The 17,037-nt window shown below is 37.0% G+C and overlaps 1 protein-coding gene across 2 annotated transcripts in view; it reads left to right on the top strand.

The window, feature by feature from the left end:
• The window catches only part of UGGT1 (UDP-glucose glycoprotein glucosyltransferase 1), a 110,931-nt gene that overhangs the window by 29,919 nt on the left and 63,975 nt on the right, over positions 1–17,037 (top strand). For both annotated transcript variants that reach the window (XM_061135376.1, XM_061135375.1), the window contains exons 14-17: positions 742–861; positions 1,940–2,025; positions 6,147–6,282; positions 8,220–8,351. In XM_061135376.1, coding sequence (XP_060991359.1) covers positions 742–861; positions 1,940–2,025; positions 6,147–6,282; positions 8,220–8,351 — 474 coding nt within the window. The remainder of the gene's footprint in view (positions 1–741; positions 862–1,939; positions 2,026–6,146; positions 6,283–8,219; positions 8,352–17,037) is intronic.

Here is a 17,037-nt window from a genome sequence, read left to right as displayed (position 1 = left end):
GCCCGTGGTTCTATATTTTTGCCTATTCTTGGATGTTGACAATATGAGTGAAATTACATTGTGCTTATTAGTTTATATTTCTTGGATTACTAGTGAAGGTGTTTATCTTTTCTTGTGTTAATTGCATATTTAAATTTCCTCTATAAATTCCTTATTCATATTTTTGACTTGTTTCTATTTCTCATATGTTTCTTGCCTTTTTAAATTGATTTGTTAGATTTCTGTAGATATTCTTGACACTAGTCCTTTATTGATTTTGTAAGTTGCACATACCTCCTTATATTCTGTGGCTTGTATTTTAGTCACTTAAAAAAAATTATTTATTGATTTATTTTTGGTGGTGCTGAGTCTTCATTGCTGTGTGTGGCCTTTCTCCAGTTACCGAGAGCAGGGCTACTTCCTAGCTGCCGTGTGTGGGTGTCTCCTTGCAGTGGCTTCTCTTGTTGTGGGGCACAGGCTCTACGCTTGTGGGCTTCAGCAGTTGTGGCACATAGGCTTAGTTGGCTCACAGCGTGTGGGATCTTCCTGGACTAGAGATTGAACCTGTGATCTCTGCACTGGGGACATTACCACTGGACCACAGGGAAGTCCTAGTCATTCATTTTTCTACTTGATCTTTATATTTTTGAAAATGGTCTTTTCCTACGTGATTATTCTTGAAATAAAGTCTTACTGTTGTTTTTGCAAATTTCACTGGTGGTAACTAAAGTATATACGCCATGTGTGTTCCTTTTTTTATAGTGGATCAACAACCTGGAAGTTGATAGCAGATACAATTCATGGCCTTCTAGTCTACAAGAATTGCTTCGCCCCACCTTTCCTGGTGTAATCCGACAGATCAGGAAGAACTTGCACAACATGGTAAGTGAAACTTCTTTGCTGGACCATGATCTCTATTTCTCCCTTGCCTTCTTCCTTTTCTATCGTATCTACAATGTTCACTTCTCTCCTTTACTAGTTGCTTCTCTGCCTCGCTCCCGACCCCCACTACCACCACTAAATATGCTCTCTTCCTAGCTCTATGTTCAAACGGAAAGGGTTTGGAAATGTATTCATTGATTGTAGGGCTGTGAAATGTCCACATATAAGGGATGCTCCTCATCTTTAAGTTGAAGGTTTAGATTGTCTTGAGTTTTAAGATAGTTTTCCTTTTTCACTCAGAAGATAAATATATCTAACATTTTTCTTAAATAGCTTAATCCCTAAAATTTGATAGTTCACTCTCTTAAATAAATTTTTGCCAGCTCCTACTTTTTATCCTTATTCCACTGCTTTAGAGAGATAGAGGTTCTTAGTTGGCCCTCTTTCCCCATCTCATGTCTTTCTCTTCCCTCATGCAGCTCCTGAAGAGACTGGGCAGGTGAGGGCCGAGGTTGGCTTCCTCAGAACTTTTCAGGGAAACTATCTTCTGTACTTCCGTCACTCTTAAAACCCCTTTTTTTCCTTCCTAGTCAAAATTTCAGTCTCTTTTTTTTTCTTGGAATATGAAATAATTTATTAAATGAGAACTTTATTTGATTCAGTGAGATAGCTATTAGTTTTTAAAGCACATCATGAGAGCTTAATACATGATACCTATTATTGTGGTCAAAAAATTGGGTTCTGTCCCTTGAAATGAATACCCAAGAAGCTAATCTCTGTTTTCTAAAGTGGAAGGATTAATAAAATATGTATTGTTAAGTAGTGAAGAATAGAAATAAGGTATCTGGATGTAGTTTTCATGTTAGCATAAGATCACGAGAAAATCATTTAGTCTTTGAGTACCATGTTCTTTGAATACAGAGGGAGGATAACTGCTGTTTGTATAATTTCTTTTTTATAAGGTTCAAAAGTAGCTGGAGAAAAATGGCCAACCCAATAAAAAGACTAAGGCATTTTTACTGACCCAGTGACATTTGAATAAATGTCATTTCATGTTTTCCTTTCCCTCTTCCTATAGGTTTTCATAGTTGATCCTACTCACGAAAGCACTGCAGAGTTGATTAACACAGCTGAGATGTTCCTCAGTAATCATATACCACTAAGGTAACATCATTGTTGATTTGATAATATAACAGTTGAGGTTTTGTTTGTCATTCTTAAATGCAAATCTGGTACTACTGAACTTTAGGATAATTAATTGTGGGGATCATTAATGACAGTTTTATCTTTAGCTCAGTGTGAAGCCAGTGTATTTTGGGGTAGAGAACTTGACGAATAGAATCTTACTGTCATTGAGTTATTAGTAAATAGCCCATGTAAAAATAGCATGTGATTTCAGTTTATTTTCCAATGGAAGGGAATTTTCCTACAGAAGTGTCCACATCACAAAGCCTACCTCCACTTTTGACAGAGATAAGAAGCTTTGCCAAGAACTTTTGTTAGATTCAGAACTAAATGTATACACAGCTTTCTATAGATGCAAACAGACACATTTATTTCACTAAATAGATTTTACCAAATCTGCCAACGGAGTATTAAATGGCTGAGTTTCCACTGTGCCTTTTAAGAACAATGTTTTAAGGTTTTACATATAAAGGTTAAGGTATTTTCACTCACATTCTAAATAATATCTGATAATTTTATGAGTTGATAAAAGTTGAATTCTTAGAAAACATGAAAATAAAGAAGAAAAGAGTGCTTTAGTTAACAAATGTTATTGTGTGTTCCATACTCAGCACTGAGCTAAATGCTGTGAGTGATATATAAGGCACATTTCTACCCTCTTGGAAAAAATACTGTGCCTACTTCCTGTAAGATACTTGATTAAGGGCTGAGTTATATCCTTACTAGTTATAAGTTCTTTGGAATTTCAGGGAAACAAAAGACTATAGACAGATGTTTGGGAAGGACAAAGGTTTCATGGCAAAGTTGGATTTAAGTAGACTTTGAAGAAAAAGGTGGGTTTTCATTGATGGAAAAGCAGAGGTTTTGAATTTAATGAAATTTTTAGTGTAAACATGAATACTACCTGGCTCAGTGGCAGATTACAGCCAGAGCTATGTTTGATTAAAAGGGAAATATAAGAGTAGTCATGTATGGATATGAGAGTTGGACTGTAAAGAAAGCTGAGCCCTGAAGAATTGATGCTTTTGAACGGTGGTGTTGGAGAAGACTCTTGAGAGTCCCTTGGACAGCAAGGAGATCCAACCAGTCCATCCTAAAGGAGATCAGTCCTGGGTGTTCATTGGAAGGACTGATGTTGAAGCTGAAACTCGAATACTTTGGCCCCCTGATGTGAAGAACTGACTCATTAAAGACCCCGATGCTAGGAAAGGTAGAAGGCGGGAGGAGAAGGGGACGTCAGAGGATGAGAGGGTTGGATGGCATCACTGACTCAATAGTCATGAGTTTGAGTAGGCTCTGGGAGTTGGAGATGGACTGGGAGGCCTGGCGTGCTGCGGTTCATGGGGTCACAAAGAGTCGGACACGACTGAGCGACTGAACTGACTGATAAGAGCAAAAAGAAGTTGGCTCATGCCACACAGTAGGCACTAGTTAAAAATTTACTGAATTGGATTGAGAGACAGGAACAAGGAATATGGTCTTCGGATGGCAAGGGTAGATAAGAAGAAGGCACTGGCCTCACAGGCGTGTTGTGAACAGTCGGGGGAGAGGCAGACCAGCAGTTGTTTTCCTTTGTTGCGTTGATGTGGTGGCTGGGTTCTTGGCAGTTCAATGAGGAGAGGAGAGAATGAATCTGAAAGCCTTCTTGCTGGTCCTTGATGAGGGACTGGGCCTGGAAGAACCCAAAGTCTGAATTTGGGGGCTTAGTTAACAGAATGACTCTAATGCCCTTTTTAGAAATTGAACACCTGGGAAAGGGAAGTATTGCTACTGTGAGAGGAGATAATTGGGTTCTTTTTATTTTCATAAAAATAATATTTAGGTCCTTCCTGCCTGGAGCTTACTCATGGGATTTCTGTCATAAGAGAGATTTAAAAAAAAACAAAGACAATTTTTAATCTAAAAACAAACCCTCTCAACCGTGTTATCTTTGGATACCCAAAATTTGCACATACATTCTGAGAGCATGATGTTTGAAATATGTTTATGTTTTCTTCTATTTAAGCTGTACTTTAAAAAAAATGAATAGACTTTGTGTGTTTTTTAGAGCAGTGTTGATTAAAGAACTGATGTTGCTGCATTCTTATTAATGAAAGTCCATAGCTTATATCCGGGTTCACTGTTTGTGTTGTACATTTTGGGAATTTTTACAAATGTGTAATGACATGTCTCCACCATTATTTTGCAACAGTATCATAGATTAGTTTCACTGCCCTAAAAATCTCTTTTGTGTCACCTGTTTGTTCCTCCCTACCTCTCTCCCAACCCCTGCCTACAACTGATCTTGTTACTGTCTCTGTAGTTTTTGTCTTTTCCCGAATCATAATGTATAAACCATTTTCAGATTGGCTTCTTTCACTTAGCAGTACAGTATGCTTTTAAGTTTTGTCCATGCTTTTTTGTGACTTGATACCTCATTTCTTTTTTTCACTGAGTAATATTCCATTATATGGATGTCCTATAATTTTTCAATCCATTTACATGTTAACAAACATCTTTGTTGTTTCCAGGTTAGGGCAGTTATGAGTAAAACTGCTACAAGTATTTGTATGGATATAAGTTTTCATCGCATTTAAGTAAATACTAAGTATGATTGCTTTATCTTACAGTAAAAGTGTGTTTAGTGTTTGGAGAAACTGCCACATTATGTTTGAAGTGGTCATATCGTTTCATATTCTCGTCAGCAACATGAGGGTTCCTATTGCTCTACATCTTTTCCAGAATTTTGTGTTTTGGATTTTACCTATTCTCATCAGTGTGTGGTGGTATCTCATTACGGTTTTAATGTGAAATTCCCTAATGACAGTGATTTTGAGCATCTTTTTTTTAAAAAAACAGTTCTGTAAAACATGTATTTATTTATTTTTGGCTGCACTGGGTCTTTGTCACTGCACCCTTCTTTCTTTAGTTGTGGCAGGTGGGGGCTCCTTTCTGGTTGTGGTGCGTGGGTTCTCAGCGTGCTGGGTTGTCTTGCTGTGGAACATGGGCTCTGGAGCACCGGCTCAGTAGTTGTGCTGCAAGGGCTTAGTTGTCCTGTGGCGTGCGGGATCTTACCTGACCAGGGGTCAAACCTGTGTCCCCTGTATTGACAGCTGAATTCTTAACTGCTGGGCCACCACGGAAGTCCTTGAATGTCTTGTAATATGCTTTTTTGCTGACTGTATGTCTTGTTTGATGAGGTGCTTGTTCAGATCTTTTGCCCAGTTTAACTTTTTTCAAATTATTAGTTTTAAGAGCTTTAGGGTATTCTGCATATCAGTCCTTTATCAGATGTGTCTTCTGCACAGATTCTCAGCTAGTCTGTGGCTTATCTTCAGTCTCTTGGCAGTTTCTTTTGCAGAACAGAAATTTTTAATTTAAATGGAGTCCAGCATACCCAGTTCTTTTTGTTGTGGGTGATGCCTTTGGGGTTAGACCCAAGAAATTATTGCCAAACCCAGGATCACCTAATTTTATCCTGTGTTATTTTCTATGAGTTTTACAATTTTGTGTTTTACATTTATGTCTGTGATCCATTTTAGTTAAAGACTGGCCGTTTTTCATTGCTTTTGCTCTGAGATGGAGTCTAGTGGCCTCTATAATCGCCAATGCATATTTTTTTGGCCAGTCTGTAAATGTGTGATGATGTCTCTTTGTGGTTTGTTCCTTTAAGTTTTAAAATGTAATTAACTTTGGGTATAGCTTTTTACTTAAGGACAGTAGTAAAAATTTTAATGCTTTCCATTTGCCTATGATGTTTATATTGCTGGGGTGAATCTCAAAATCCACCCCACCCATGTATGTTTTCACATTCTGAGAATTTTCATTTCTAATTTTGATTTAAAAACAGAACGAAATCTCCATCTAAAACTATAGCAATACCTTATATGTTAGTGATGGTCTCATTTCATGATCTTGAAACAACTTGCTTCAATAGTTATAGTCTAAGCCACCTTTGGAAACTTGCTTTTTTTATTCTTAAGTGACGAATGCCTTTGCCAACCATGTTAAAGAATGATGTGAACTGTGTTTTGTAAGACGATGCCTTTTCTTTTTTTGACTGGTTTCATTCTTTGAGATGTTTCATTTGCTTCTTTTTGCTCATCCCTTTCCTCCCCCAGACTTGGTTTAATCTTTGTAGTTAACGACTCTGAAGATGTTGATGGGATGCAAGATGCTGGAGTGGCTATTCTGAGAGCGTATAACTATGTTGCACAAGAAGTGGATGATTATCATGCCTTCCAAATTCTGACACATGTATGTTTTTGTTCAAAATGGTGAATAATTTCTAAAAATCTAACTTACTCTCAGAAACAGTATGTGGTAAGGGGATTCTATATTTCTGGAAAGAGAACAAGGTAAATTATTCACAAACTTTATGCATTTTATATGTTAGGAGTTGCCTTTATTGATACACTAATATTAATAAATGTTAATAATAGATTGTTGAGATTTCAGCTAAGATTCCTTAGATACTAATTCCTTAGATACTAAATACATTAATATATCTTAGTCTTCTGCCTTTTGGCAATTTGAAATCACTGACTAATGCCTTTTGGTAACTGTGATGTCCTCTACTTGTTTAAAAAACTTAACTCTTTTTCCTTTTAAGACCATCATGATATTTTCATTAGGAATCCATTTAATATTCAAGTCATAAAATTCTTATTATCTGTTTTCTCTATTTTTAGCTGGAAACTCTGAAATGTTCTGAATTATATTTATGTATTTTGAGATACTTGCTCAAGTTCAGAGAATTCTCCTTGTTTTTTTTTTCTTTCTATTTTTGAGTATTAAAAGTTTATAAGTAGTAGTTGTTTTGTTTACAGATTAGTGTTAATTATTTAAAAGCTATTTTAAAGCAGTTGATTTTCACCACTTCTATTTTACCTGTAATCATGGTGGCAGCCTGCTGTTTATTATGCTTGTTTTGTTTATTGTTTAGAGATTCAGTCAGGGGCTTTTTTTTAATTAATTGAAGTGTTCCTTTATGTATTTGGCCAACCTTTATTAAAGATGCACCCTTTACAAAGAAGAGTAAGGTCTCCCCCATCCTCCAACACCTTACGATCTATTGGGGGACACCTCCACAGAGATGGTTTGGTTCTGTGTAGCGCCGCTGGCTGCAGCAGCATGAAGACCTCACTGCACTTGCAGTGAGGGTGTTCTTGTGGAGTGTAAAGTTGTCTCAGCTCTGCACAGGCGAACAAACAGGAGTCAGTGAACAAGGACTGCAGATCAGAGGTAGTCACTCCAGTTGTTAGCATGACTTGAATGGAATATTGTGAGTGCAGAGTGGAGAAGGGAACCTAGTCATTGAGCCCATTAGGCTGGGTAACAGGTATCCGGGTCTAGAGTTAAACTCCAATCCAAGTGAAAAACCTCATTTTGATGCGTATAATGGAGATGGATCTGATAAAGGGTGAAGAAAGTGGCAGAAGTAGTAGCTGATGAGCTGTTGCTGTGACCTCTGTAAGAAATAAGGGTGGACCCATGATTAGCAGTAGGCTGTGGAGAATGAAATAGGTTCATGTGAAGTTACTGAGGATAAGGGGTTTAAAGTCTGCTTTTTAAAGTTTTTTCCCCTCATAGCTATGTGTGTGAGGGAAAGGATAGTGAGTTTTCTTTTTCTTTTTAGTCACAAAAGGAAAAAAAAATGTGTGTTATTAAATTTTTTTAAAAACAGTATTGCAATGTCGGTTAAAAATCTCTTCTCTCCTCTCCTTAATTCTGCTCCCTGAAGGCAGCCACTATTAAAAGCTTGCTTAGTATATCCTTCCTATGCTTAACTGTGTATGCACAGACACAGTTTTGTTGTTTGTTTTATGTCTGCCTTTCACAAACAGGGATTATGCCATACATATTTTGAAACTCTTTTCCCCTTAAACATCATAGACATTATTTCAAGGATTACTTATAAGTATTCAGATTTTTAAAAAATTAACAGATTTTTGCGTTTTGGACTTTTAATGTGAGTATGAGCTGACTGAGTTATTTTACGAATATATAGTTTCTAACTTAAGAAGGCATAAGGAAGTATACAGAAAAGGGAGAATTGCTAATATGTCCCATTTGCTCTTTAAGAGAAATAGCTATTGTTTTTTTTTCCCTCTGCATTTTGAAATCTTTTGTAATAAGTACTGTGAAATTTGGATTTGAAAGTGTAGTTGGTTACTTGGTTTTTCTTTCTTTAGATGTATAACAAAGTAAGGACTGGAGAAAGAGTGAAAGTTGAACATGTGGTCACTGTCCTGGAGAAGAAATATCCATATGTGGAAGTGAATAGCATTTTGGGAATTGACTCTGCTTATGATCAGAATCGGAAGGTAAACATTCTCTGGTGTTTCTCATCTGACTGCAACACTATGCTTTCCTTACCTCCCCTTATTATTGAAAGTGAAAGTCACTCAGTCGTTTCTGACTCTTTGCGACCCCATGGACTGTACAGTCTATGGAATTCTCATAGGCCAGAATACTGGAGTGGGCAGCCTTTCCCTTCTCCAGGGAGTTCTTCCCAACCCAGGAATCGAACCCTGATCTCCTGCATTGCAGGAGGACTCTTTACCAACTGACCTATCAGGATTTTTATTAATATAGCTGGTGGTGGTGAAATATTTAGATACTTACCATTTTAAAAATTTAGAAACCAGATCACTTTTTTATCTTTGCATATAAATATAGTTTATTTTTCAATTTTGTGAATGTATCACTGATCTTTAGCTGGTCTATTAACTATTAAATTGAAAAATAATTTATCTTTATCATGCAGTGGTAGTACTTATGTGATTTATGTTCCAGATAAAAGCTGTTGCATGTATATGATGTATGCTTGTCAGGGCATGATGCATAGCCTAATGTATGTCATGTATTTAATTGTTTAGGCTAAAGGTGGGAATGCAGTAAGAAATGTAATAAACAGAATGTCAAAGTCTGATATTAAAGATATAGGGAAATATTTTAAAATCTTTATTTAAAGATAATACTGAGACATGTAAATACAGTGAAGGACCTTTATTGCAAACAGTAACATGGTGCTGGTTTAATGGACTGGAACCTCGTGGTCCGGAGTCGACGATGAGAAAGTGAAAGAAGGAAAGAGGCTAGTATTCCCTGGGTTAAGCAGCCGGCTTTCACGCTCCAGGGAATCAGCCAGAAATAGAGAGAGAGAGAGAGAGAGAGAGAAAGAAAGAAAGAAAGAAAAAAAAAAAAAGAAAGAAAGAAAGAAAGACACGGGGACCAAAGCTCTGATGGAGCAAAGGTGTTTTAATCAACATGGCGTGGGCATATATACTGTCTTACAAGGTAGTTATTCTCAGCAAAGAGAAAGATTAAAATTCCAGACTTACAAAACACAAGGCGCTCGCTATTAGGGAGAGAAGAGGGTATTTATCACCGTAATGAGAAACTAACAAAGGAAATGCCTGGATTCCTCAGCCCTGGGAAAGGCGTGTCTCTCCTCTTAATTCCTGAATATTCAGGAATTAATAAGGGCCAAAGGTTTCCTGACAGATTGGAAACAGCACACAGGAAGCCTCCTGTTAAATGCTTCCTGACAACATGGTGGTTAGTTTATTGAAAATAAATGTTAAGGCAAGGAATCAAAATATGTTTCTGAAACAATTTAAAACAGTAAGAGTATATTTATTTACCAACTTTTTTCATTTCTTTGAATGAAACACAAGACATTTGATTCATCTGCTTGGAGATCTGAGCTATCATTTCATTAGAAACCATACTGATAATGAATGCATTGTTTATAATTACTCTTTTATCTGAGTACAGAATTCTAGATTCTGTAATTTCCCTTTCAAGTTTTATGCACACCCAGTTTAGCACCAGTTGTTTTTAGCCTTTCACTTTTTTGTTTTTCTCATCATTCGGTTTATTTTCATTTTCTCCCTTCCTCTCATTTAATTTAACTTAATATAATTTTATTAAGGTAACACTGATTTATAACATTATATAAGTTTCTTGAGTACAACATTTTATTTCTACTTCTGTGTGCCCTACAACTTGCTCACCAAAAATTTAGTTTCCATCCATCACTATACAGTTGATCCTATTTAGTCATTTCTTCCCCTCCAGTATCCACTACTTTGTTACATGTTTGTTTTTGTTTGGTTTGTTCATTTATTTTGTTTTGCTTGTTTATTAGATTTTTATCTTTAACATATAAGTGGAATCCTGTGGTATTTGTCCTGTTCCATCTGACTTATTTCACTTAGCTTATTAACTTCAAGGTCCATCCATGTTGTCACAAATGGCAAGATTTCATCTTCTTTTTTATGGCTGAGTAGCAGTCTACTCTTGCCTGGAAAATCCCATGAATGGAGGAGCCTGGTAGGCTGCAGTCCATGGGGTCGCTAAGAGTTGGACACGACTGAGCGACTTCACTTTCACTTTTCACTTTCATGCACTGGAGAAGGAAATGGCAACCCACTGCAGTATTCTTGCCTGGGGAATCCCAGGGACGGGGGAGCCTGGTGGGCTGCCATCTATGGGGTCGCACAGAGTTGGACACGACTGAAGTGACTTAGCAGCAGCAGCAGTCTATAGCATGTGTGTGTGTATCTCATGTCTTTATCCATTCATCTATTGATGGACACTTGCGTTGTTTCTGTATCTTGGCCGTTGTAAACAGTGTCATGATGAACATAGAAGTGCATATATTTTTTTGCATTAGTATTTTCATTTTCTTTGGATAAATAACCAAAAGTGGAATTATTGAATCATATGCTAGTTCTATTCTTAACTTTTCTGAGGAATCTCCATGCTGTTGTTCATAGTGGCTGCACCAGTTTACATTCCAACAGTGCAAGAGAATTCCCTTTACTCCACATCAATTCAATTCAGTTGCTCAGTTGTGTCTGACTCTTTACGACCCTGTGGACTGTAGCACACCAGGCATCCCTGTCCATCACCAACTCCCGGAGTTTACGCAAACTTGTCTCCATTGAGTCAGTGATGCCATCCAACCATCTCACATACTTACCAGAATTTTTTGTTGTCTGTCTTTTTTACAGTAGTCATTTTGGCAAGTGTGAGGTGATAGCTCACCGTGGTTTTGATTTGTATTCCATGATGATTAGTGATATTGAACATCTTTTCATGTCCTGTTGGCCATCTGTATGTTTTTGGAAAAATGTCTATTCAGGTCTCTGCTAATTTTTTAATCAGGTTGTTTTTGTTGTTGGTGGTGGTGTTTTGAGTTGTTTGAGATCTTTATATATATTTTGCATATTAATTTCTTATTGGATATTATTTGCAAATATCTCTCATTTTGTAGGTTGTTTTTTCATTTTAGTGACTTCTTTTTTTTTTTTTTTGCTGTGCAGAAGCTTTTTTCGTTTGATATAATTCCATTTGTTTATTTTTACTTCTGTTTTCCTTGCCTGAGTAGACATATCTAGAAAAATATTGCTAAGACCAATGTTAATGAGCATATTGCCTTTCTTTTTTCTTGGATTTTTGGGGTTTCAGGTTTTACATTAAAGTTTTTGATTCTTTTTGAGTTAATTTTTGTATATGGTATGAGACAGTGGTTTAGTTTCTTTCTTTTTTTTTGCATGTGGCTGTTCATTTTTCCCAACACCATTTGTTGAAGAAACTATCATTGTTCCATTGTATGCTTTTTGCCCCTTTGTCATAAATTGTCCCTATATATTTGGTTTTGTTTCTGGGCTGTTACTTCTTGTTCCATTGATCTATGTATCTGTTTTCCTGCCAGTGCCATGCTGTTTGGATTACTATGGCTTTGTAATATAATTGGAAGTTAGAAAGTATGATAACTCCAGCTTTGTTGTTTTTCTCAGGATTGTTTTGGCTATTTAGGGTCTTTTTATTTTTGTATAAATTCAGAATTTTTGTTCTATTTCTATGAAAAATGTTCTTGAGATTTCAATAGGGACTACTGCATTGCATCTGTAATATAAATAGCCTTAGGTAATACAAATGTTTTAACAGGGTTAATTTTTCCAATCTGTGAGCATGAAATATCTTTCCATTTATTTGTATCTTCTTCAGTTTTTTCAACAATCTTACAGTTTTCACTGTGTTACAGGTCATTCACCCACCTGGTTAAATTTGTTCCTAGGTGTTCTATTGTTTTTGTTGTGATTATAAACGTTAATTTCTCTTTGTGCTTAGCATATAGAAATGCAACATATTTTATATGTTTTTATATCTTATAGTTTTACTGCATTTGTTTATTATTCCTAATAATTTTTTAGTGCAGTCTTTACAGTTTTTTACTCATAAAATCATGTCATTTGCAAATAGTAATGGTTATTGGGCTGGTCAGAAAGTTCCTTTGGTTTTTAAGTAAAAATAAAAACCATGTTTTCATTTTCACTGAGAACTTTATTAAACAGCATATTTACCATTTTGTTCCACTACCTTCTGCCATTTTTGAGGCAACTTCATGATTCCATCTTCCCAAAACTTTTTATCGTTTTGAGCAAGGAACTCTTCTAGGTGCCTTTTATAGCCTTTCAGGAAATGGAGACTTTTTTCATTAAGAGAATTTTGTAAAGACTGAAATAAATGGAAATCCGAAGGTGCAATGTCTGGAGAATCCGGCAGATGAACCAGAACTTCCCAGTCAAACTACAATAGTTTTTGCCTGGTCATTAAAGAAACTCGTGGCCTTGTATTATCCTAGTGGAAGATTATGCATTTTCTCTTGACTAATTTGGATGCTTTTTGTTGACTGCTACTTTCAATTGGTCTAATTGGAAATAGTACTTGTTAGAGTTAACTGTTTGGTTTGCTGGAAGGAGCTCATAATAGAGGACTCCCTTCTAATCCCACTGTATATACAATATCACCTTTTTTGGATGAAGACTGGCCTTTGGTGTGGTTGATGGTGATTCCATGATCTCTTCCATTCCACATTATTGTACAATATCCACTTTTTATCACCTGTCACAATTTGTTTTAAAAGCGGAATGTTTTCATTACAAATAGAGAATCACATGCAGAAATATATTCAAGAAGATTTTATTCACTTGTGTGGAACCCAAACATCAAAGCAATTAATGTAACCAAGCTGGTGCAAAATGATTTTCAATGCTTAATTTGGATATTTTTAGTATGTCAGCTATTTCCCTTTCTCAATTTATGTCTTAATTTGATTGCTGTCAGCTTCAACTGGTCTACCCAACTGTGGAGAATTGTCTGGTGAGAAATCTCCAGCACAAAATTTTGCAAACCACTTTTGACACAGTCATGGCACATTCCACATTCTCCATACACTGCACAAATCTTCTTTTGAGTTTCAGTTGTGTTTTTACCTTTCTGAATAAAGCATAATTACGTCAGAAAGGTTGCTTTTTTCCTCCCATCTTCAGTATTAAAGTGGCTATGCAAAAACTCACCAATATTGATAAGTTTTTTAAGAAATCCTTGCTGATGGGACAACTGTCACAATATGGTCTATTAAAATTGTTTCAAACAAAGTTAAGACAACTGAACACTACTATGGCTTCCTCTGCTCTCTTCTGGTTTCCCCTTGAATAGTGTATCTTTTTTATCCTCTCTTTCACTTTTGAGTCTTTTTGTGTTCTTAAAGCAGCAATAAGTAGGCTTATATAGTTGGGTCTTATTTTTTAATCTGTCCAGCCATTTTAACCTTTTGATTGGAGAATTTAATACAGTAACAGTGATTATTGATAGGTAAGGGACATATAATACCATTTCATTAGTTATTTGAGGCTGATTTGTGTTTCCTGTGTTTTTCTTCCTCCCGTTGTGAACTGATGATTTTCCATAATGGTATGCTTTGGTTACTTTCTCTTTATCATCCGTGAACCTACTGTAGATTTTTGTTTTGTGGTCACTACGAGTCTTACATAAAATATTTTGTAGATGCTAACAGTCTCTTTTATGTTGACGCTTTAACTTTGATCCCTTATAAAAACTTCTTCCGTTCCCTCCTCCTTTTTGTTTTGGACATCGCAGTTTCATTCTGTATCGTGTGTGCTGTGCTGTGCTTAGTCGCTCAGTCGCATTTGACTCTTTGTGACTCTGTGGGATAGCCCGCCAGGCTCCTCTGTCCATGGGGGCTCTCCAGGCAAGAATGCTGGAGTGGGTTGCCCTGCCCTCCTCCAGGGGACCTTCCCAACCCAGGGATTGAACCCAGGTCTGCTGCATTGCAGGCAGATTCTTTACCATGTATATTTAATAGCAAATTATTATAGCCTTAGTTACTTTTAAAACTTTTTTTTTTTTTTTTTTTGCTTTTCATCAGCATATTCTTTATATTGAAAAACAGAAAGGTGGAGTTTCATGTGTAAACTGCATCATCTTTAGAGGGGAATTCTAGTGACTCTGTGTTCTCTTTGAGTGTGGAGGTCATTGCTACAAAATTCATGGTTGAGGGCTCTCATGCTTCATCTGAACACTCTTGTCATTGTAGAGTTAAGTTTCTTTAATTTCTTTTTTCTCTGATGCCCTCTGACTGTATAATTGCAAAATTTCTTTTAACTTGTAGATTTTTTTCCTTTACTTGCTTTCACTCTGATGTTAATGTTATATTGTTCTTTATTTCATTCATTATATTCTTCAGCTCCAGAATTTCTGTTTGGTTCTTTTTTATGCTCTCTCTCTTTGTTAAAATTCTAATTTTGTCTGTGTATTGTTTTCTTCATTTTACTGAATTGTCTTTCTGTGTCTTGTAGCTCATTGAGTTTCCCTGTGTAACAGCTATTTTGAATTCCTTATTGTGTAAATTGCAGATTTTCATGTCTTCAAGATTGGTTACTGGAGGATTACTGTGATCCTTAGGTAATGTTATAGTTTCTTGAATAATTTTTATATTTGTTGCATTTTTATGTTGTTACCAGAAGTAGTCACTTCTCCCAGTCTTTGCTCTCTGCTTTGGGAGAAAAATACCTTTCATTCCATCCTTGTTAGGAATTCTGAGGCTTTCTCAGAACATCTGTGGGTACCCCTACTCTATGCTATTGTTCCCTCTTGTGCAGATTTCTGAAGCTTGTTTAACTCCTCTTGATTCTACAGTGCCCCAGGCTGGGTGCTGACAGGCCTCTGTTTTTTGTTTTTTCCAAAGTGGCACTACAGCTCAAATTTTTGTCTGTTTCTGGCCCACGGATGTGGACTGGCTTTCTGTATGTCCTCATTAGCCACTGGCGAAGTTCACTCTTGCTGCCGTTATCAGGATTGTACACTGGGAGCCAGCCACTGTGTGCAGGTTTATGTGGGTAAAGGTGTGTAGAGCACTGTAGGGTGCCCATGAGCCATCTGGGGAGGATCTGTGAATGAGATGTCCTGGGTGGCTCTTAGGTGGGCTTCTTGATGCAGTAAATAGGATCTGCCTTCCTTAAATGCCAGAAGAGCACTGTCTGCTGCTCTCCCAGCCTCTTCCCACTTGGTGAAGCTGCTCATAATTCTGTGTTCTGGATAGGGCAGAACAGAAATGAGCCTCTTTGCCAGCATCTCACATAGCTGGGGAAGCTGAGTGCTCAGTCCCTTGCTCTTAACTTCCCCTGTAGAAGAGATTGTAGGCTCAGAAGATCTCTTGTGTCCTTAAGCAGTGCTGACTTGGGAGGAGAGTGATATGAATAAAGTCAGACTGTTTCTCTTAGTCTTGCCAGTGTGTCCAGTGGACAAAGTCCTGGAACTTCTCTGCTGGAAACCTAGACCTTCTTTGGCATCTTATCCATGGGTGATTGCTTAAGATAGTTCTTCCCAGGAGTTCCCTGGAGCCAGCTCAAAGGCCAGTGCGGAGGCCACAGCCATTGTCAAGGTCCGTCTGCCTGTTCCCTGCTGCATAGGTGGGCAACACTTCTCCCGGGCCACTTGGCATTTGGTGCTGGATTCCAGAGCTCCCACAAAGACACTTTTGCCTGTGGATGGATGCCAAATCATTGCTTTTCTGTGAGGGAGGCACTAATGAGGGATGTCTTATTCAGTCATGAAACTGATATCACTCCTTTGCATGCATGCTCAGTCACTTACTTGTGTCCAACTCTTTGCCACCCCATGGACTGTAGCCTGCCAGGCTCCTCTGTCCATGGGGTTATCCTGGCAAGAATACTGGAGTGGGTTTTCATTTCCTCCTCCAGGGGAATCTTCCTGACCTAGGGATCGAGCCCACATCTCCTGCATCTCCTGTATTGGCAGGTGGATTCTTTACAGCTGAGCCACCTGGCAAGCCCCCAAATCACTCCTGCCTCAGTGTTAAATCTCCTTGGTTTCAGGAATATCCAGTTGGGTCTGAAGTTAAAGCTGGTCATGAAGTCTACTCAGTTTAGAGTGAACATGTTTCCATTATTGTATTGCAACCTTTTGTTCAGTCACTTTCCTTTTATTTTTTAATAAAATAATATTGGTATGGGCACGTGCTGGTGATTTTTTTTTCACACTTTCACAACCAACATGAGTAGTACTCTGTAGAAAAAGAAAAAGTGAAATAAAGAAGGGCCACTTTGAGAACATTTGAGGAAATTAATGGAATTTTCTCATATTTCACATTTGGAAAATGTTTAACTTTGATTTTCTATCATTCTGTTGAAGAAAAAGTATGTGTTGCCTTTTTTTATTGTGGGTGATTGCTATATCAAAAGGAATTGCTTGAAAACATTGAATAATGTTTTCATAATGTGGACAAATAATGTGGACAAATTGGAGGAAAGGATGTTTTTTTAATATTTATAATATATTTTATTAATAACATATTCTTTAATGATACATATGCAGAGTTGGATTTATTAGAGATGAAGGACATATTCTATAATATTAATGGTTTTAAAGCATAATAATGTGAGGAGTATTAAGCTTCTAGGGCATGGATTACTAGTACCTTGATACCTGTCCTGTATGGTAAAGCCTCCCAAATTGCCTTTTTAAACTTGAAAAGGCATATGTTAATAGACTGCTAAAACAATGCTTGAAACATAATTGTTACGTTAAAAGAAATCATAACATTCTAAAATTTACCTCTTATGATCAATTTATCCTGTGCAACAGATAATCGGTTATTACATCTTCTTGAAT

This window comes from Dama dama, chromosome 33 (assembly GCF_033118175.1).
Source record: "Dama dama isolate Ldn47 chromosome 33, ASM3311817v1, whole genome shotgun sequence".
Taxonomy (NCBI): domain Eukaryota; kingdom Metazoa; phylum Chordata; class Mammalia; order Artiodactyla; family Cervidae; genus Dama; species Dama dama.
The sequence above is the reverse complement of the archived record's forward strand: the minus strand, read 5'-3'. Positions and strand labels throughout refer to the sequence as shown.